Genomic DNA, 22,482 nt, shown 5'->3' on the forward strand with positions numbered 1-22,482 from the left:
ACTACACCTAAATCATTTAAAATACATTCCGAAACGAATAAAACTAATATTTGCGTTAAAACTGCGCGGCGTCAAAATAAGATAAAATTCACTTTATTTTACGATGTCAAATTCCCACTATATCACGCCGGAATCTGTTGATTTTAAATTGCGAGATTTTGTTAACAACCAGATTCATTACAGATATTTAAATTTTCTCCGATTTCCGCCTGGGTAAGTTTAAATATTCTTTTCGCCGGGGAAGTGTGAAATCATACAGATTCATTGCCATAACATAAAATACTCATTTACACTTTGCATTCATTAAAAACATCAAATTAAAATTTGACACTCCCAATGATGTAACACGTGTTTTAGACCCTGTTTTCTCCACGAAAGATAAATGCCGATAGATATTTAAAGCATGTATTTTCATAAATCTGCTGTTAACAATATACCTGGATATTAATATGACGACTTTCGTTTTGATGCGAAGCATAAAAGAAAATATGTTTAACTATGATTTGTATATTAAATTGCCGATTCAAAGATGTGAGTATATAAACGGTTGCTCACCTTATGACTGACCCTGAATTTTAAGCCCGACAAATACACTGTTGAATCTTTCACAACAAATTTTTAATTACATTTTTCATGATGATGAGTCATAAAACATAACAAATTGAAAGACGTGGAGAAAACGCGATGGTAAGCAATAATATTCATTCAAATCTTGACCATGTGCTCGTTGGTCCCTATCTTCTTTATTGCCTCATGACCATCGACCGACTCTCCCGTTCTTTCGCCAATCCTACGGAGTTGCTATCTGGAGGGCGGACCCTTTGGACGCCCGCCACGGGGATGGATTACTTCAGCACTCAAGCCAACTTAGGGAAGGGCCGATTCGAGGAAGAGGCAATTGGAACTGTCTCGTGGGAAACCTCTGCGGAATCGACTACCCACTGAATTCAATTCTATAAAATTAGGGGAGGTGGTTTTTTCAAACGGAAAAATATATGTATTTATGGATACTATTTTGTGTCGTTGATTTTGTTAAGCAGACAGGGTGGTAATTAAAAATTTCTAAATTAGGAATGTGTTATTTTTTCCTCTAGATTGATAATTTCTCAAATAGAGAATTGTTTAGGCTACGTACGCACTAAGGGGAGTGAGAATAATAGATTGTGTTACAAAATTGTCGCCGATGAATGATGAAAGGACTGCTAGAACGAAAGGTAATGGTTTGATCCCCGCATTTATCCCGGGTTTTCTTCCGCGTCATTCGGATTAGGGAAAGCCAATCTTATCTCATTTATGTGTTTCAATTAGGTGTGACGGCTAAAGTGTTGGCCTCCCACCCCTACGTCCCGGCTTCAAATTTCTCGGAAGGTTGGGAATTTGTCAGGCACTTATCGATCCCTGCAAGAGAGCTTAGCGGAGTGCACTGCGAGTACAGCACTCCGCCCGTTGGATGGGACGTTAAGCAGTGGTCCCCTTAGCTGTTTTTTTTTAAAGAAGGGTAATGCCGAAGCCGGGTTTCTCTCCACCCTTCCCCCCATATACTTCCCTCACGCTTCAGTGTTTTGAATGTTCGTATCTCTGAAAGTTTCGTTAGTCGAATGTTCGTAAGCAGAAGGACAAATGCTGTGTTCAGATTACGATTTTCCGAGCGATTGCCATAACGATAGTTGGCCGAATTAGCTGTGTCAATGCATGTCCTGACAATAGTTCACGTAGTTCCGAACGTTGCCACTTTACGATGGTTAGGCGCTGGGAGACCGAAAGAAGAGAAAGACGAAAAGTTCGTGAAGCTCCCTTCGCTCTATTTTTTTCATGATTCATCATTTTTAAACCAGGACGAATATGGGCGGAAGAAAAGTTATTCGTTAAATACACTTTGAACACAGTAATATCCTGACCCTGCATACCCCAACAGCCTTACTAACAGTCAATTTCTCATTCACTTAAGTTGTCAGCACTAGAGGGCAGCACAGGTTTTAACCATCGTTGTGTCAATGCACGATAGTTCCAACGATCGCCGGAACAATCGCGATCCGAACGAGGCATTACTGCTGATGTGCACTCACCTAGTCCGGCGGGTGGAGCCCTCTCGCGGCAGTCTCCGTAGAAGAGGACGGTGAGCGGTCGCGTGGGCCTCCGGAGGTGGTGGAGGCGGAGGGAGGGTGGGGCGGGGGCGTGGGTCGGGGGCGGAGCGCAGGCCGCCATCATCATGAGGCACTCGGAGGCGTAGGTGCGGCCGTCAGAGGCGCAGACCGGCTCGGCGCTCGCCCCCTCGCACTCGCTCGGACAGACGCATTCGCCGGCCACGCACACCGCACCCCACTTGCAGCGGACGTGACGGCACAGCTCTATGATGAAAAGAAGAGAGAGAAAAGATGCAATCATAAAAAACTTCGTTTATTTCAATACCAGCCGGCCACTCGGCGTTGCTCGGGAAGCCTAGTACCCAGCGAAGAGGAAAGTAATTATCAACTTATTAAAACAACTTGTCTGTTTCCACACTATTTTATTTTCACCGACCATGGTTTCGGCAACTTGTGCCATTGCCATTGACAACTTGCCGGAACCATGGTCGGCGAAAATAAAATAGTTTTGAAACGGACAAGTTGTTTTAATAAGCTGAATATCAAAGATTTCCACCGCATCACGCCGGACACTGTATCTTTTATAGGAAAGTAATAACTTGGAATTAACGGCCATATTGATCTCTCAATGGAAAAAATATGAAAGAGCGTGAGGGGCAGGGATGACTTAAGAAACTAAGCTAAAGTCGAAAACAATTTTTCAACAGTTTAGATTCCAGGAACAGAATGTAGAAACGAAACGAAATGGATATAAACCCGGAGAGGGAGCTGATTTCAGGGTCGAAACGAAATCGGAGTCAGAACTACTTCGGGTCGAAATTAAACTAAAACTCTGGGACGAAACGAAACGGAGATAATATGATAATAACGCGGCTTAAAATGGGATTAATAGCAATTATAAACAAATTCATAAATAACAAAAAATGGTGTGAGATCAGATTGAAAGACGCCGTAAGGAACGTAAATGAAGTGTAACATCCCGAATTCAATGAACCTTGGCAGGATCGTACATTAATGTGGAACAATAAATTTTGCGAAATTTTCCGAGCCCAGGTGACCCAGGAGTCGAGATATCAGCGGTCAAATAATAACTCGACCCGCATAACCCGGTGACCCCACGTTCAACGACTCTACGAGCGACATTGAGTGACGACTATCGGATTGAGTGACGGTCCTGGACGTAAGCGTTACTGGGACAACACGGTGCGAAAATTCCGTCCTTCCTTCATTGGTATATTGGGAAAGAATAATATACTGAATTCTATCATCGTTTTAACATTGCAAATTTGTTCCAGTTAGTACCCTTGATTTCATGATATCATTCTGGGTAATTTCCTTTCTTACCTGCTGCTTCAATTATTGACGCATAGATATGTTGATAACGCCTTCCGTAATAAATAACCAGTGCAATAAGTATAGTTAGATTTTTACTGAGCTCTTAAGCTTTTTTTTTAAGCTCGCGCCCTTACGATTCCGAAGCTACCGGCCATTTATTGTTTTACACAAATATTACATTTCATAAATAGCAATTTCGTACAAAGTATATCCTTGGAAATGACAAAATTTAGGCTGAGTAATCTCAGGCATGAGCATCCCATAGGAATTTGCAAGTAAATAAAAAAACGACCTAAATCACCGAACACTCAGCCATGCCCATGATAAAAAAATGATTCTTGTAGAACTTGAATTTTTTAGAATTTGATGAAAAAATTGATTTTCTTACCGCAATTAACTCGCAAGTTGCTTAAAATTGCAAGTTAAATGGAATGGCTACACGGGCAATTGATAATTAGAATCAGTTACACCTCGTTACTCTGCTCCGATGCTTGAGTGTATTTTTTTTAGTGCTCCAGGATACGGGCTGAGGAACCATGGCAATACTTCTGCATGAACCATCACACGAACATTATTGATGAAGGTTTACGGGGTCGTGATCTGACGATCGAGATTACGGCCCGTCAGAGATTAGAGCTCTTGAAGTCGGTGGCTTGATTTAATCATACCCATCGATTGGTCCAACGGCGTTAATCGAAATTTTGAGGTCATCGGATGGAGTTTGATGCAGAAATTAAGTATCAATCTCGAATAAATCGTTACTTCCTATCAGTAAGGCACTGATTGCAGCAATCAAATTTAAGTGAACCCAGTCAACCTCGAAATGAAAAAAACGAAGACACAAACGTCAGGTATTTTTTTTGACTTGTTGTGGAGTTACAAAAATTGATTACCTAGGTCTAGAGACGATGGTGGCGCACCATATTTCGTAAAAATTTTGTATTTGTGCTAAAATAGTGTTATTCTTCAATTATATATATTTTAATAGACTAAGTTCGTAATAAATAGGTTTCTCCAGCGATACATAGTGAGATTTTCCTATAGAAACGGTTCAATAAAAATTATAGGCACGGATAAAAAGATATTACCATATACTTCTGAATTTTTGCCGGGGAACAAAAGTCCTTTGAGGAGTGCTAGGAGGAAATTACTCAGTATGAGTTACTCAAAGTGAGGTACTTCCTACTTCTCCCATGGAGTTGTGTTATACAACAAAAGTTTGGAAGGGCATGGTGTTATCTTCTTATCTGTGCCTATAATGTCTTGATTTTGCTTTTTCAACACAAATATTTTTAATGCATATTAAATATTTAATAATGATTATAAATAGGATATTTTTGGTTTGGAACTTGACAGTATACATATAAACATCAGAGGGAGATGAAAAAATTAAAAACATTAATGAACACTCACCACAATCTCCTTCGTATGTCACAGCTATGAACTCTTCAGACTTGCACGACGCAACTTGAAGGTCGCATTCGCTTCGATATGTTTTTCCATCAGTTCCACAAACTGGGTTGTCTTCCATCTGAAATAATTACATTTTTATTGGCAGCAGACGATTAAGTAAGTACAGCTTTAAAAAAGACACAATGCATTAAATATTGATCAATCACATCTTCGAAGGGGAAGATAAGTACCTGAAAAGGTATCTGTCATAAATCGCAATGGCAAAGGTTTAATTTAAATGGTAGACCTAACTTATTAGACAAGTTTTATTATAAAATAACATTTTTCTGGTTGATATATGAACTACTGTAATTGATTTCAATACCAAAATAAATTCCATTATTATATTTCATGAAATATATCTTTAAAGATTATGCATGGGTGTGATGTCGTAACTCTATTATATTTTTATTCACTTTCTAAAAAACATGACTCATTTAACCGCTAAATTTTCACAGTATTCCAATATTGCTTTTTGTTAAAAATACCCTGATGACCATTTAAAGAAAAAAACATTCAGCGTTTAGGCATTATCATATTTTTCTAAATGTAAAAATTATGACTTCAGTACCTCGAAAAAATTTCATATCCAAAAAAATAATCAAAGCAAAAAATTGCAGCATAGTTTTTCGAAAGCTAAGCCTTAAAAAATATTACACGGAACAAATGGGGGAGGAAAATCCGATCTGATTAAATCCCAAACCGAAAACAACATGTCATCTGCACAGCCAAAATGCTGCTGCGACTCGATGATGATAAGTTTGAGTGTCATCTACAGGGCCCTGGCTCTACAGCGACGTCATTCGCACTCTGGAGCCACCGCGCCGTTACAACTGTACACGAAGCACGTAGATGAAACGGATTGCATGGTTATACGTATGCAGAAATAAGTTTGAGCGACGGAAATCTTTGCTTACTTATTGTAAGAATAATAAAAATGTTATATATTAGCAAGAACATTTCATGTACAGAATCAACGTGGACGTTTTTAGGGCTTTTTTCAGCATTAATCGCAGTTAAACTTAACGAGAGTGCGTGATAAGACTATAGAAATTCATGCTGATGTCCTTGCTTAGAAAAAAGTTAAAAATTAGCAAGGACATTTCATATACAGAATCAATACTGACGACGGCCTTTCGTAAAATGGCATTGATCTCACTTCAAACTTTGCAATTGTACGTGAGAAGAAGGTCGCAAATTACGCTACTGACTTTTACTTAAAGTGGTACCAAGTTCAGAATTACAATCAATAAATAGAAATATTTATCAAATCATTTACGTAATAAATGCTTAAGAAAATGTTACTGAAAAATACGTAAGAAATATTGAGGGAAATGCATAAGTACAAGTGCTGTTGTTTCTCCCAGGATTTTTAATGATTTATAAAAAGGAGGTCCCTTATTGTGTTGCTAATAGTGCCAATAATTAGGTTAAGTTGATTTTTTTTCACTCGATGCCGACAGACAGCGGTCTTTTATGACAATTTACAAACAATCTCCAGCAGAGGACACATCTAATGGTCATGGGTGGATAGACAGACTCACCGTGTCGGGGCAGGGTCCTGGGCAGATGCAGCGGGCCTCCCCGCCAAGTCCATTGCCAGCTTCACATCTCGAGTAGTGCTCACAACGCTTCCTCTCGCAGCCATCTGAAACGACGAAGGCAACAATTAGTCAAACTATTCATCAATCACTCCCGAGCTGGATCTAAAAGTCCAGTGTCAAAGTAATAGCATAAGTTTAATATTGAATAAAATAAATAAAAACAGAAACATAATATAAAATCGTCCCATCCGACGGATGAAGTGCTGTCCATGAAGCACTCAAACAGCGATCAGGCAGTCTACTCGGAAAACTCTCGGATGGATTTGAATCCGGGCCCACTTAGTGAGTCTAGCACTGTAGCCGCCATACTAATCCGATTCTTTAAGCGAATAGTGTCAAACGCTGCCTAATACCCTCCTGTCTCTCCTATTTATCGCTTCATTTTCATTATAATCAGAAGGGTATTTTGGTCACATTTATCGGAGTGAAATATTTAGCCACACTAATTTTGAAGAATTTCCCAATACTTTTGCACATAAAACACGAAAATATAATTTTCCGTCGCATTGTAGAATGCACCAATTTCCAAAATTAACAAAAAATGCCACAATATATGACGTCTTACAACCATATTTTTTTGTCTTATTCGCACTTTTTCGTAGAGTATTCTAGTAATTACAAATCTTTGTGTTAAGTAATACGTGTTAATATCCATTTAGAAAGTTTCTCAAAATGGCTACTTTTACAACAATGGTGGTTGACAAATAATAAAAATCAAAAACAAAAAACCAAATCTAAACAAAAAATCCTGCGATTATGGATTTCCACCAGGTTACGCCCGCTACTATTAATTATAAAACAAAAAAGATAAGATTGGCAAAAATAAGATCGCAATACAGCTTCATCCGCGCACTTCTTCCAGCCTAGCAAAGTACTAGAGACATTCATCTCTTAAAATTCCACGTTCCATTACAATGCAAAGCTTTGAACGCGATCTGGTGGTGACGTATGTTTATCCTCCTATGCGGTGTAAAGGAATACACACCTAAAGGACAACTTCCACCAGGTTTTGCTAGCGAGACACAAAAAGAGCAGCCAGCCGGAAAAAAATAAATGATCAAAGACATCCCTCTCTCCCGGTTTGAACGTAGCTGATCATGATGTATTTACCATCCATTACGAGCTGAAGGGCGACCTCCTCCTTGATGTCAAGAGGATTTGGACAACTTTCTCTCCTTCGTATGCTACGAGTACGCGGGTTGTTTGGCAGCGGCTTATTAATGAAATCCAAGTTTGACGACGCATCTCGCGTCATCTCCCGTTTATGTTTGCTCGCGCGAACCGAGTGGTGACGTTTATTATTCAATCAAGAGCGACAGCGTAGTCTGAGTTTGCTGAGATGTATTAGTCTTGCGGAAATAGATTTTCGCCGTAAGAAGCTTTGAGAAACAATATACTTATCCTGAGATCCTCTTATCTAGTGAGGATAATTTCCTGTCCGGGGAAATTTTGTAGAAGACATATATCAACTATACCATAATCCTAAGGTTCCATCACTGGCAAAATTTTAGACTCGTTTGAGACATGAGATACTTACAAAAAATAGAGAATTATTCCTCAAGTCAGCACCAATACATGTCCTTTTGTTCTTATTTCCATTCCTTTATGTTTTCGATGTACGCATTCATTTGTGTACTATAAAACCCACTTCCGATCACTGAGAGACTGACTGACTGATTCATACGAACAGTGGCGTAACTATGGGGGGGGGATGAGGGATATTTCCCCCCCCCCCCAAAGCCTCAGATAAATAAAAAAATATTTAAAACTATTGTCTAGTTAAATATTCGGTGCTAAAATAATGTAAAATGTATTTCCAGGCACGTAATTTTTCGAAGAATTTCCCGGACCTCCCCCCCCCCTGAGGGGGGGGGAAACGGTCGCCACCACAGGATATCCCATCCCCCTCCAAACCATAGTCCTAGTTACGCGACAGCATACAAATATTTGGGGTCAACGAGACGAGATACGGCAAATATGCATAGTACTGACCCCCTCTAAAATAGTCTGAAACCCTAGGAAAATTATCGATACACTAAAATTTCTAGCTTTTACTATGTTGCTAACTGCATCTAAGCCTCCACTTTTTGGGGGCATTTCGGGGTCAAAAATTGATGCTAATGATGTATTTGAATATCGCGGAGAAGCTTGTGAATGGCACCAAAGTCATTGTGGTAGCCATTAGTCTACACCATGTAGCAGTCTAGAAGCCTGGAGGCCAAGAGCTATGATAGAATTCAATTAAAGTTGTTTAGATATCACCGGAAAACTATCTTAAAAAAGAACAAACGTCAGACAAAAATTATAAGAACTGGCAGAGTGACTAGCAGATTGGGGTCTGGGACGATAGAGAGTTTTATCATATTCTTTATCACAAAATATTAGAAACCGTAACACGACTGTCAAAAACTATAAAATACATTAAATATTGTGACAGAATTCAAGATATTAGCGAAAATTTCCGTTCCAAAGGTGTACTTTGAAGTTCATTGCGTCTAGACAACGTGCCAAAGAAGAGAATGGTTTCAATCATGAATATTAAAATACAGGATTGTTTAACTGTAGTCAGCTTTTAAATGTGTAGTCGTCCAGGGCGCATTTAAAAAGGTTTACTAAAGTCGCCACTCGAGTCGCTGATTGGCAGAGGAATCCGAATTCCACGGAGAAATAAATCATTACTAGGGCTGTGATCCGAAGTGATTATGTGACTCAACAAACTACAAATTAGTCAACACTACTCCTCACGATTGCAAACATTATTTAGCAAATATTGAGAATAAATGGATCACTCTCACCTCATCGTCGCGATGCGGAAATTTTTAAAAATGGACTAATCCTTAAACAATGACGTACGCTTTTTGTTTCTTTTTGTTGTTTCTAGGAGACCGCAATAAATAAAATATTCATAAAATGCTATAACGCCATTTTTATTGCTTAGTTTAATGTTTATCTGTCTGCTTAACTATTCTAAAGCTTATATTTAATTTTATGCATTACCAATACGGACCAATTTTTCGGTAAAAAATAACAAAATTTCGTGTCAACAAAAATCATATTTCAACGAGACACACTGGTGCCGTCTCTATGTAGTCATCTTGGTTTCGATAAAACGAAAAAAATAATGGACACTCCAATTTTATATTGTCAGACCAGCTACGAAGAACATGAACATTGCTTCGTCACTCGCTGTGACCTCCTTGAAGAGAGGCTAATGTTCTTTTGGAATGCCGCCGTTGGGGGAGCCTTGTAAACATGGCTCGTTAAAATTTCCGACCCTGCGGCGTCTATCCCCGGCCGGAGGCGGACCTATTTAAAAATTGAAGTCGCCTACGATATGAAAGCAAGCAGGAAATTTTTAAGGTAGGTAGGGGGCACTAATTTGGGGAGGGGTCCGCGGGGAAATCAGGTGTGCGACCGCACAAGGTCAACAATCAACCCGGGAGGATTGTTGAAGTCTGGGCGACGAAAAGGAATAACAGAATAACAACGCACACCGGTCGCTAACATGGTTACCCCGACGACAATGAGCATAAAAAATATACTTCTTGTATCCATTGCTACTATTAAATTTAGAGAAAGTATCTGTTTACTATTTGTGCCAATGGTTGTGTTCCTGTAGTAGGCGTGTTTTTATTATAAATTTAAAACAGTATTTGAAACCAAAGAGATGCACCGTTTACTGTTTTAACTGGTTGTATATATAAACTTGCATTTTTTCTTTATGTTTTTATTTTTAATTTAATAGACTTGTGGATGCCAAAGATGAAGAAGTTACAGGGAAGAAAAACAGGAATTTTCTTGGAGGTCCCTTGAAGTTAATCAATAAATTAAGCAGTCCAGGATAAAATTATAAATTGCTCTAAAATTTTCAGTAAAATGTTTTCGTTGCAACAAATTTTAAAAATATATAATAAGATTCTAGCGTAGCCACTGATCTGGTCAGAGATAAATAAAACCATCACAACTCTGTTAATATTTCTCCTGTAATTATTACTGACGCTGAATCTAGTATTTCATTTCAATATTGCTATAAAAAAGTAATTACTATGATATGATGCCGTACGCCCAGAGTCGATGCAAGCAGATGAAACAACCAAAGTAGTGAATAATAAAAATTAAAACAGCCTCCGCCAATCTGTCCAAATACGCGCATTTGAGCGCATGGGAAGTAATGAAATGACAAGCACTCCCTGCGGAAACGTTTTTATACTAAAAGAGAAAAGAATTTGCACTCAACAGTGGCGGCGATAGAGGTGGAAAAGATTGGAGTTGTAATTTGTTTTGTCTCTATTTTTTATAGTCATTTATAATGCATCAGTTGTTTCTGGGGTATTCATCTCCCCAACACGCTCGTGCGCGGACGAATTAATTTTTTGGATGGAAAAGATTAGGCATCGGATCGATTGCACGGGAATATCACTGAACTCTAAGCAACAGCTGAAAAAACCCCTCCACAACCTAAGCGAGGAAATTGCGCCCCTCGCCATCTTTAGAAGGATCTCGAGAATCGCGCTCCAAATTAAATGCACTGAAAATAACACTCTAGGCCACTGCTAGCCAAAGAAAGGAAAATATTTTTAAAATAAAAAACAGGAAAAGTGGAAAACAAAAAAAAATCTAGAAATAAATTAATTTAGAATCACGTAATTGCTTGTGGGCAATTTGGAATCTTCCCTATCCAATTTTTCCGTTAGGTTCTTCCTTTATTACAATTTGTATCTGACTGGCTTTTTGATATAAATGGGAAAGTAAATGGTAAAATGGATAGTTGTTTAGCCTAGAATCCTATTTAATCTAGTATTTTATCTTTTGCGCTCTAAAGTTTCTCCTCTTTTCCACTTACTTAGATCATATAATACTGTGATTGGTACTCATAATTTGGCTTGTTTTACAAGATGTCGTTATTCAGCATAATTTGACTGACATAAATTGAAGTTGGGGTTGTACAAAAAACTTAAAAGAAAATAATAGCAGCACAGGGAAATGATTATACGACTAATGTAATGGAATATATAAGAGGGTCTTTTAAAAAAATGTGTCATATCTGGAATGAAGATGGAAGGGAAATCCGTCAATGAGTCCAGAATAATTTCAGTTCCGTTGAATTCAGGAGGAAAAAAGAGACCTCTGGTTGAACATTCCAATTTAAATATTTTTAAGAGCTGAAGAGTAAAACCTGGAAAAGCTAAATTTCACCTTAATTATCGTTGAGTTACTATTATATTACCCATGATATTGTAGGATAGATACGGAAAAAACTATCTACAGCTATAATACTCTCTCGGCATCTGTATATGAAAACAAACAGGGATATTTAAAAACGTAAGGGTGATTCACTCTGTCTCGAGTAAACAAACCGATATCCTGTTGCTATCTCGATTGGAAATCTAATGTTCGTGTGCATTCGGTGCTCCTAAAAGCGGAAACCATTTGGAGCTGTCATTGCCAATTTATTAAAGGTAGGATAAAGCTTTCAGCAGATACATTGAATTCAATACTAACAAAGCTGTCGTTCATATTGGTACCAAGAACACTAGAGGTATGTTTCAAACGCACTTAGTCACTTGATACCTTACCACAACTTGCTACGTTGTTTGAAATTTAATAGGGTTGGCCAAAACAGAGCAGATTCAGGCTGCCCCAAAAATCGTTGAATTCGTAATTTTCAGCGATTGAATGGATTTTATTATTTGATAAAATCTAATTTGTGAACCGGAAATGAAGTTCTTCCGAACTACCTATAAAAAATAAGCACTCTTTGATTATAATTGTTTCTTTTGGTGATTTAGTTCAGGATGATATCGTATATTTTTTACTGCAGGTAAAAAATAGCAGGTTATTTTCGATAAATGTGAAAAAGCCGTTGATTTTTCGTTGCGAATACATCCCATGTTGTCATGGGTTTACGCTGCGTTAGTCTACCTTCTTTACGACAGCAGTTCTGCTAGCATTGTAGTCGGCTTATTCATGTTAAATAAGAAGAATATGCAATCCCTCCCCCATTATGAGTAGGTATTTATCACATCTATTAGGCTAATCAAGAAGTAGGAGACGTATCAAAAAATTAGAAAAATAAGTAATAATAATAATAATATTAATGATAATATTTTTTCTACTCCATTAAAATGAAAAATAAAAAATGAAGTTGGTGAACTTGGGCAAAATTATGATTTTTTTAAATTGAGAATAAAAAGTAGCCAATTATCCTTACGTTGGCTTCCGCGGATATATGAGTAGGAATATATAGGTCATTCGGGATTTATCACGTGATAGTCCATGTTAAGAAGACGTTTAACTCTCAATAACCGTAGATCCTGAGAAGAAGAATTAGAAACCTTGAGGAGCAGACGGGAAAATTTAGTTGGGTACATTGAGACATGATGGCTTAGGAGGACAGGTGGATGCGAAGTGTTATGAGCCCCGAATGAGTTACTTAGGACAGGTTATAAAGGATGTAAAAGAGAATAATTACGTCACTTTTAAAGGGATTGCACACAGGACAATGGAATAGAGAGCTATGCCAAACCTATCTTAGCATTGATGACTTGTAAGAACAATAGTCCATCTTTATAGTGGAAGGGAAGAAGGGCAAGGGATGGCCCCGAATGAGTTACATGGGAAAGTTATAAAGGATGTAAATGAGAAGGAATACGTATCTATGAAAAGGCTAGCAAAGAAAATAGAAAAGGTTAGGAGAAAGGAATGGAAACCAATCCAAGGATTGTTGATTAATTATGGTGATGGACGAAATGATTGAACGCGCACGACATAACAATGTCACTGCACCCATTACCACCCGCTTCAAGCGTTTTTCGACTCGTCTTCATGATAGTCGCATAGATATTCGGGAGAAACTCACCGCACTGTCCTCCGTAGAGCACTTTGAGGTCCTTCCTCTTCTCGCAGGCAGCCAGTCGGAGTCTACACTCGTTAGGATAGGACACTCCGTCGGATCCGCATACGGGAGAGAAGTCGGAGGGGCAGGAGGCGGGGGGCGGACACTCGCAAACCGCCTCCCCGCCCTTCTCCACGCACTCCGCCCCCCATCCACAAGGCTCTCGCCCCCGACGGCTGCAAGGCCCGACACCCCCTGAAAAAGAAATGAAATGGACATTTATTTTAAGCATATTAGTAGGTTTGAATACATGATTAATTTTTTTGGCATGAAGATTTTGCTTTCTCGTACTTTACACCGCGTCTGTCCATACTTATTTCGGAATGAATAGACATGTCTAGGATAGCGTCTATGTCGGAAGAGACCAATAAACAGGAAAGAAAATGGAAAGGCGCCGGGTAAACCCAAAGAAAATCTACATCTTTACTCACATCAATATGGAGAAACCTTCGTTAAACCTTTTTTAGTTGGTATGCCATGGTATCGCTAAATTTATTTGTATGTTGAAGAGATAAACTTGCTAATTTCATATAGGTATTTCTATCTTTAGTTTTTTCTTCCTGTGAGATATCATTTGGTACTAATATGAATAATGCTAAACCATATAAGTAGTACTCTGGGTCAAGGGGGTTGGAAGAATAGTGACGACAGGTGATGGTAGAATGAGAGATAAGCGATTATTTGTAAAATTTCTATGGATATTTGGGCGCTTACCTCCTTTTCCTAATGCAGCTATCCAAGATAGTGAGGATTGAGGTTGAGAGAAGTGGCTAGGGAATAAGAGGAATTCACGTAAAAATTGAGAATAATTCAGAGCTGCACGGAGAACGCCATCTTAGAACCTCAATTAATTTCCGTTTCTGACAGAAACGACAAAATATTACAGATATTTTGATAAATGGGTAGGTTTGGCATTCGTTTTTTTTCCCATTCAATAAAAGACTTTAATAATGCTAAGTGTAAATCAGCAGTCAAATCATCCCAATATTAACTTTGATTATCTTAAAACGGCTAGTGTCCTAACTCGACATATGCCATTTAATTTGGCTGGCGGAATAGTACACTGACGAAGATATCTTAGCGTAGAAATAAATTGACGTTATTTCCATCGGTCTAGTGAATAGTATTTAGCAAAAAATCAATTAATCCTGTTCCAATTTTCCGGAAAATAACGTATATAACCCTAAGGGATCGATGAATATATTACCTAGTCAAAGAAGTTCATTGGGTATGATTGCCACGGATTAACCGTGATTATAGCCAATGGGTTCAACATCCATTGCGTTGGAGGCATTAAAAGTCGCAAGAAAGCCAATAATTTTTTTTCCGAACATTTTCGAATGAGAAAATAAACTTCCAGGTGCTATTTCGCAATCATCCGACCGCACATTGAATATGCAGCGATTAATTGGGATCCGTTGCAGAAAGACTTAATCCGTAAACTGAATAAAATACGAAGGAAAGCCGCTTAATTCTTCAAAAATTCCTACGGGCGTACAGACAGCGTTACCCAGATGTTAAGCGAATTAGGCTGGGAGCCACTAGAGACTGCGGAGGTTGCGTGCTAGGCTTAGATTGCTTGAACAATTGAGGATGGATATCTGTACGAGCGACGCGGAGAATAGCATCTTACGTTAGAGCCCCACTATATTTACTGGTCCGACAGAATCGATAAATTAGGAGAGATATTTAGCCGAAGGGATTGATATGGGAATTCGTTTTTCCCCCGAACCGACTTTTATAAATTCTAGTCGTAATCTTGCCTGAGCAATTGATTTTTATATGCAGACGGCTGGTGCCCTAACGCCCCCTGCCACATGCCTTTCTAGGCGGCTTGCGGGTTAGTATGAAGATGTAGATGACAAGGTAAGTGCACGCTTGCAAAAAGGATATTTAACCCACAGCACCCCAGTTAGGAGAATGGATTGAACATGTGGACTAGAAGCAACAAGTCCCATTCTAAGATAAGAGATCATTCTAAGCGTAAAAGTCTGGATTGAAGTTGGATAACCGAAAAAAGCCAGCAGAACAGCTGAAGAGTCCAAAATGCTCACAGTGACTCAGGTGGATGAGGGTATTACGAAAAGTCGTCCAGATTTTTGCAATTAAGGTCAACGGGTGGGTTGAATACCAAAATATTACGTATGAAGGATGTGCGCCAAATTACGGGAACGCTGTTGAATACTTGTAACGTATATTTACAGGAAAATAATAGTATTCTATAAATTGTTACGGAGGCTTCCACGGTGATTAGATTGATAATTGCTTCTTGGATCAATTCGGTGTCGACTCATTTTTGGTGGAAGACAGTTTCGGCTGTATTCCAGCTCCCGTCCTAAATTAAAGAAAGCATTATATAAATGTCTATAATTAATATCATTGTATTATATAGGCCTAGGTGGTGCCGAAGACGAGAGCTGGGAATCGCCCAAAACTGTCGTTCACCAAAAATGAGCAATTTAGCTCAAAAAACAATTATCAACTATTCCAGAAGTTTAAAAACTAATTGTAATTGAAGCTATCAATACAAGAAAAACCTGCAAACGGGAAAAAATGCCTTTGTGATTATTTTCAGTACAGCAAAATGAATTACTTCATAAAAATAGCATATGCTAATATCTCAGAAGTAATTTCAAAATACAAAAAGACCCAGAACGATATTCGACGAGTCGAACGCTGTAGAAATTCATCGTTACAGATACAGCGAGAACTATTTTTCGACGCTTTTTTATTTTTTTCTCAACAGTTTCCAACATACTTCACGGCATGATCAAGATCTGAAGTTTAAAAAATAAAAAAGTGTTGAAATTACATGGTGGCCCCATAATTTATTCACGAGACACTTCTAACATTGGCTTTGATAGAAATTAACATGAAATAGATTCAAGTTGTACAGTGAGAATAAGGATAACACGAGTTTCTTATTGCGTGCAACAGTTGCTCATCATGTAATTGTGATAAGACAAATGAATCGTGAAATTAGCCGCAGGTTTTGAAAGTATCAATCATACTGATTATAGGAAACGTAGGTAAAGACAATAAAGAGAGAAAATGCAATGCATTGAATTGAATGGAATAATATATCGGTAGATCCATTAGTACTGTTGACTCGGGTACTTAAAGTTTCTTCTTCGAAGGGACTAATGGGCATTAATATTGACGGAACATTTAACACTGAACTGAATATAGAATAACCACCAAAACTTATTAGTCAGCACAGGGCCAACCCCATCATCAAAATTGGAGAAAATAGCCTTCGGCGAAAAAACGAGCTCATTGTGCGAGTAGACTATGTTTCAAGTATGAATTGACTTCACTTGAGTGAGCCAACTGATGATGAAGAGTACAGAAATAGTGGAATGCAGATAGCTGAAAATTATGTGGTATAAAGAAGAGGCTCCTGTAAAAATTTTCTCACATCTACAACACTAAAAATGTTACCACAGTATTCTTCGGTGGTAAAAGTTTTACACTTTATAAACGGGCAAGCTAACAGTTAGTTAATTATGCAATTAATTAATTATGCAATTTAAATTTCAATGTAATAAAAGTGGGGACTGCTGCTACGCATCTTAAATTTCTTAACGAATCTGCAGCTTCGTTCTGAAGGAAAGTTGGGATGTTCGCTGTAATTGGTCCTCAGAATTGGTAATCAGAACTAATGTAATCCAAGAATTAAAATTTATATCTCTCATGTCATTTATCTAATCACAACTATCGTATTTTGTCTTGCATTGAGTCACTGGAATTTTGTAGACTTATTTTTACTGAATAAACAATTGTTGCAGATTAAAATTTTGTCTACTGTTTTAATTGTCTTGATTCTTTCTTCAGTTGATCAGTATTGTAAAATGATGTTATTCGTTGGAAGTACACGAATAAATGAATACATAAATAAACTAAGCTCCAAATGAATAATGAAAAATGATTTTTAAATAATAGGAAGAATAGAAACTTAGCATTGTTAAATATTAAATTGAAAACTCGAACCAAAAATCAATTTTTATTCGCCTTTGATAAAAACATTCATAAAGTCCTTAAAAATGCGCTATGAAAAATAAAATATTGCTAAAAGAAATCGTGTAAAGAAAAAATATTCATCAAATACCTCCATGGAGACGAAATCAATCACCCTATTTATATGCATGATATTGACGGAAATCATTCATACATAAAATATGTGTAAAATAAATAAAAAAAGGAAATGAGTCCGGCCACTAATATTGGTGAACCTGCAATGCTTGCGGTTGAATTAAACTGTATTGATAGCGCTAAAAGCATTGGAACCAAAATAAATTAGATTATAGACTATCTAGACAGTTCCTAAGGATGATTTGGTAAATATTTCATTATATTTGCACTTTTGATTAGAAAATTTCATAACTTTTGTATGATTTAAAATGTCATCCAGATACAGGTCGAGAAATAACTAACAAGATAATCAATTCTGGTGAACAATTCGATTTCGAAACCTTAGCTTGTGAGTTAACAAAAAAGACTTAGTAGCGACTCAACTGCAATTTCTAAGAAAGCAAAAATGGAACTCGTTGTTTCTTTTTCTTTACTTCTCATTATGTTATGCAGCTCTTTGCAACTGATTTTGATCAATACAAAGAAAGAACGAACCTCTCGCCTAAAAATAACCAGAATAAATGATCGTATGGAGCCTAATGTTTTCATCTATTAAGCTGCCAGAGCGGTCTGACAGTTGTAATTGAAAGAGAGTTCGTATATTATGTTGGAAATTAATTTGTAAAAAATATGCGTATCAAAATTTTCAGAAAAATGACAAAGATCACTTTAATAAGAAATCTTAAACTTTCATAATTCTTCGATGAAATCGAAAATGGGAGTTCACTTACGTACTGTCAAAAAAGAGTTAGTTGCGACTCAGCTGTGATGTCTAAGTGAAAATGAAACTTATTATGTTAATGATCATAGAAGCTATTTTCTAGGGGTCAATACCGTAGCAGTCAACGAGCTGAAAAGTTGGCCCCGCCCTTAAAAATTAACAAAATAAACAACTTTCGAAGGCAAACAATTTTTCCATTTTCTAAGTGGAATCTAAACTCAGTGGTTCGATTGTTATGGAATTGAAGGAGAGTTCCTAAATAAATCAAAAAAAATTCAACAAACTTTAAATGTGTCGAGAAATCAACGAAAGTCATTTCATAATAAAAATATTTAAAAACATCATTCACAATACTGATATAAAATTTAAAAAATGAGAAAATAAACTGTGAGAGATTCCTAACGTCACACGTTGCAATAAATCTTGATAATGATGATATTATCAAATACTTTGCTCATTTGCCATGAGGATTAGGTCATTTTAGGATGGTAACGGTGTATAAAATCCTTTTCGTTCATAAAATTAGCAAGGAATGGAGTAAATACTAATCTAGAAGCTAAGCTTCCTAGTCTCGAAGGTTACCTCAACGGAAATTTTACACTTCTGTACAAAAAAAAAGAATTTCACGCCACATGCCTTTTACGAGGGTAACTGCAGCTATTCGTCACCCTTTTAATACGTGCCTGCCGCGCTTATTTAAAAGGGAGTGGAGGTATCCGAAGAAAAATTGCCATGTCTGAGTGTCGCTGGAGAAACAATCCATTCACAGGCTCCCTTCGTAAAAATTAAACTCGTGTTTTATGGTCCCACGGGGAAATCATTTTGTTCCGAGTCGAAAGGGACTCTTTCCCGTCTCGGAGAATCGCAATGGCAATCTGTTCCCAAAAACCACAAGGTAATTAGCTTAAAGAATCACATAAATATTGATTTATGAGTTATATATTTATCAGAAAATTAAATAATAACTCCTTTCTAAACGCCATAATTAGGTACAAAACTCCGATGACAGCCCAAAACATCCATTTTGTTTTAAACCGAAGATTGGTTTGGACAGGGAGAGAAGCTGCGGAGATTTTGCGACCTGATGGGCATGAGGTAATGACGTGAACAACTTTCTTCTAGAGGGTAAAAACCCATTATTTTTTCGCCGGGAAAAAAGTAGGTAACGGACCGATAATAGGGAAAATGTAGTTATTTTATCACTGAAACTCAGCTATAAATTCCAATATATATCCCTTCAAATATGATGAATCCAATGAATGCAATGAAAAATTCAAACAATCCAAAGTCACTTTGTCCATTGCTTTCCTTTTAGAAAGGAAACTGTGAATGTCACGAAAAAAAATACTGGGATGAGGGACAGAAATTATTTTGAAAACATTCGAGGTTTAATATCAAGGGTGATTTATGAGTCCAATAAATGGAGTTTTGATATGCCAAAATTTCAACGAATTTAAAGCGACGATAAAATGATTCAGAGAGAGAAAGAGAGAATTGTGCTTCCGAGGAAAAAGGGGAAAACAAATGATGAAAGATGATCGAACGTCCCGAGGCGACATTTTCCAGAAATCTGAGCCCCCTGTTTAATTATTTCAAGATTGAAAGAAAACGAAGCATGTCTAAGATGGAAAATAAGACGAGTGAGTGAAACGAGAAATACAAATCTCATTTTTGAAATGAAGAACAGAATTGAATGATCGCAAAAGACGGAGTTTTGGAAATGCCTATACTGAAAAAATATCTAGACTCAAAACACCCCTTTACTTATTAAGGACTCATACAAAATAATTATAAAGAGAATCAGGTATTGAGTGAGATATAACTTTCGTCTTCTTACATACACTTCTCACTCAAATTATAATATACATAATGGAAATAAATTATAATATATATGTTGAAAAATAACTACCTTCAAAATATAGATTTTAATCATGGTGAAATGCGGAGGCATGTAGAAATAGAAAAAAATATGTTCAGCCTTCTTATTTTATCTACAGAAGATCACACAATAACTAATATTACTCTGGACATCATAATCGGATAGTCAACTAATTTACCGCTGGAAATATACATTTTAACATTTGGCCGGAATATTTTCTAACGCATGACATTTTAAAATATTCAAACTCACGGGACAACACACTGGCGGTTGTCAAGACGGGATTTGCAGGGTTATGATATAAATGTAGCGACGCAGCGTAGGTATCGTTGTAGTATGAGTGACCCACGGTTGTGCACTTGCTTTGCTGTACCTTTACGACGTGATTTTATTTTTACCGGCCTGTACAACCTCAAACGACTACGAAAACATATAGACAACCAGAAATGGTTTGCAGTGGTAGCATTATACACAAATAGCACTTGGATGGCGAGCTTGATAAGGAAACGACATTTGTTTCAGTGTTCCGATGACTTCAGTTCCGATTATTTTATGCTTGATAATCGTCATAATACGTCACTAGGCAGTAATGACAATTTAATTATACTGGAACTATCCACGGTGATATCTTTACGGAGTCACCCGCAATGCACAAATTGTGCAAAAAATCCACAGAGGTAAAACCATTCGCCTTGACTGTTATCCCGATCAAAGCTAATGAATTTTCCTCTGTCGATTTTTCGGACAAGTAAATACAATACATAGGAGCAACAGCAAGTAATAAGTTATAATAAAACTATAATTAGTGTGTAAAAATGCTGCTATTTGCTTAAAAATGGATCTACACTTAATTTATTAAAAATAGATTTCTTATCATAGAATATGATTTTTGCATTCCCAAATATATATTCATTCTCTAGAAGAAACATTTCACAATTTTGGCGTGAACAAAGTGATTTCTTTACATTTATACGCAGACTTTACAAGCAGGTGCAACTAAAACACGGAGAGAAAAACGCTGTATTCTGTGCCGAAAATTCAAAAGAAGGTGGAAGGTTGAAAGGACGTAAACACCGTAACTCTGTTGTGACGTTAAGGCGGGTACAGAAAATAAGGCATAGACCTGTCGACGACTGCTTATGGCTTACGTTGTTTTCTCATGAACTGCCTCCACCTCTCCATCAAACCTCGGCTCACTCCCTTCACCTTCCTATAACTCCCGCGCCTTGCCAAAATGAAGGCAGGCTAAAAGTGAAAAAAATATACAAAAAATTCTCATTTTTGAAGGATTATCCTTTTCCATTTCCTTCTCCACTCCCAACCTTGAGAGTTATTTTTTTTAAACCAAAGATAAGGGAAGGAAAGGGTGGAGAGATAAACATTTAGCGCGGGTCGGGGTAGAATCAGAGCGCAGGGTTAGTGGGAGAGAAATGAAGGGGGAAAAAAAGAGAAAACCTTGTTTCACCTCGCACCCTTACATAAGGCCTACATTTCATCTCGGAATCCGCTAAATTGCTTCCAACACTAAAGCAAAAAGGAACTCGTTTATTTTCGAGGCAATAAAGGATCTAGGGAAGTGAGGAGGCAGGCGCTGAGGGTTTGGAGCGAAAGAAAGGGCCTCGCGGGGGTGAAGGATTGGAGATTAGTCCCGAAGAGGCTGGAGGGGTGGACCGCGGGGGATGATGGGAGCGCCGTATCAAGCGGAAAAGGAAACAAAAGAGTTACACTTCCTCTTCCTCCGTAATATTCGTTTCATTTTGCTCTCCCTCGGCCTTGATCTTACAGAACGCCGTTGGGTAAAGACTAGTTTGATACACTCACTGCGTGGATCTCATAAATTTATCCGTCACAACGAAATGAGGAAAAATCCGAAGGATACGTGTGAATATTGCCATGAATAAATTTGTGCGTCTTCAATCAATTTTTTGACGATACCTTAAACGTTATATTCTGTGGTTACAGAATACCATTGCGTCAAAAAAATAAATAAATAAAAAGGCGCGAAATATGTCGTGGTAGTACCCTTGTCAATGAATTGGCTTAAACATGCAGTTTTTTTAAACTTGTAGATTTATTTGAACCTCAAGTTTATATGGGAAACAATGATTAGAATTAGGATTTTAACAGGTCGCTGGTAGAATACGCTTTGTAATCTAAATACGACGTACTGCAATTACTGAAAGTGAACGCTACAACTTTGTGGTATGTCGTGAGCATGTAACATGATGCTCTATTGGATTCCATCCGAAATTTAAATATTGCATTATTACCATTGGAGTAGGCACAAGAAGTACTGCAATGAAATCAAAGTGAACGGAAATTTGAAATCAATGAATGAATGGTCCTTATTTTTGTTTAATGCTATGGAAAAATATCAAGAA

General features: G+C 37.5%; 1 protein-coding gene across 1 annotated transcript in view; it reads right to left on the minus strand.

Moving 5' to 3' along the window:
* LOC124163852 (agrin-like) overlaps nt 1-22,482 on the minus strand; it is a 195,468-nt gene that overhangs the window by 47,212 nt on the left and 125,774 nt on the right. The window contains exons 4-7 of the mRNA XM_046540955.1: nt 13,335-13,565; nt 6,416-6,519; nt 4,833-4,950; nt 2,067-2,348 (exon numbers count right to left, since the gene is read on the minus strand). Coding sequence (XP_046396911.1) covers nt 2,067-2,348; nt 4,833-4,950; nt 6,416-6,519; nt 13,335-13,565 — 735 coding nt within the window. The remainder of the gene's footprint in view (nt 1-2,066; nt 2,349-4,832; nt 4,951-6,415; nt 6,520-13,334; nt 13,566-22,482) is intronic.

Source organism: Ischnura elegans, chromosome 8, assembly GCF_921293095.1.
Source record: "Ischnura elegans chromosome 8, ioIscEleg1.1, whole genome shotgun sequence".
Lineage (NCBI taxonomy): Eukaryota > Metazoa > Arthropoda > Insecta > Odonata > Coenagrionidae > Ischnura > Ischnura elegans.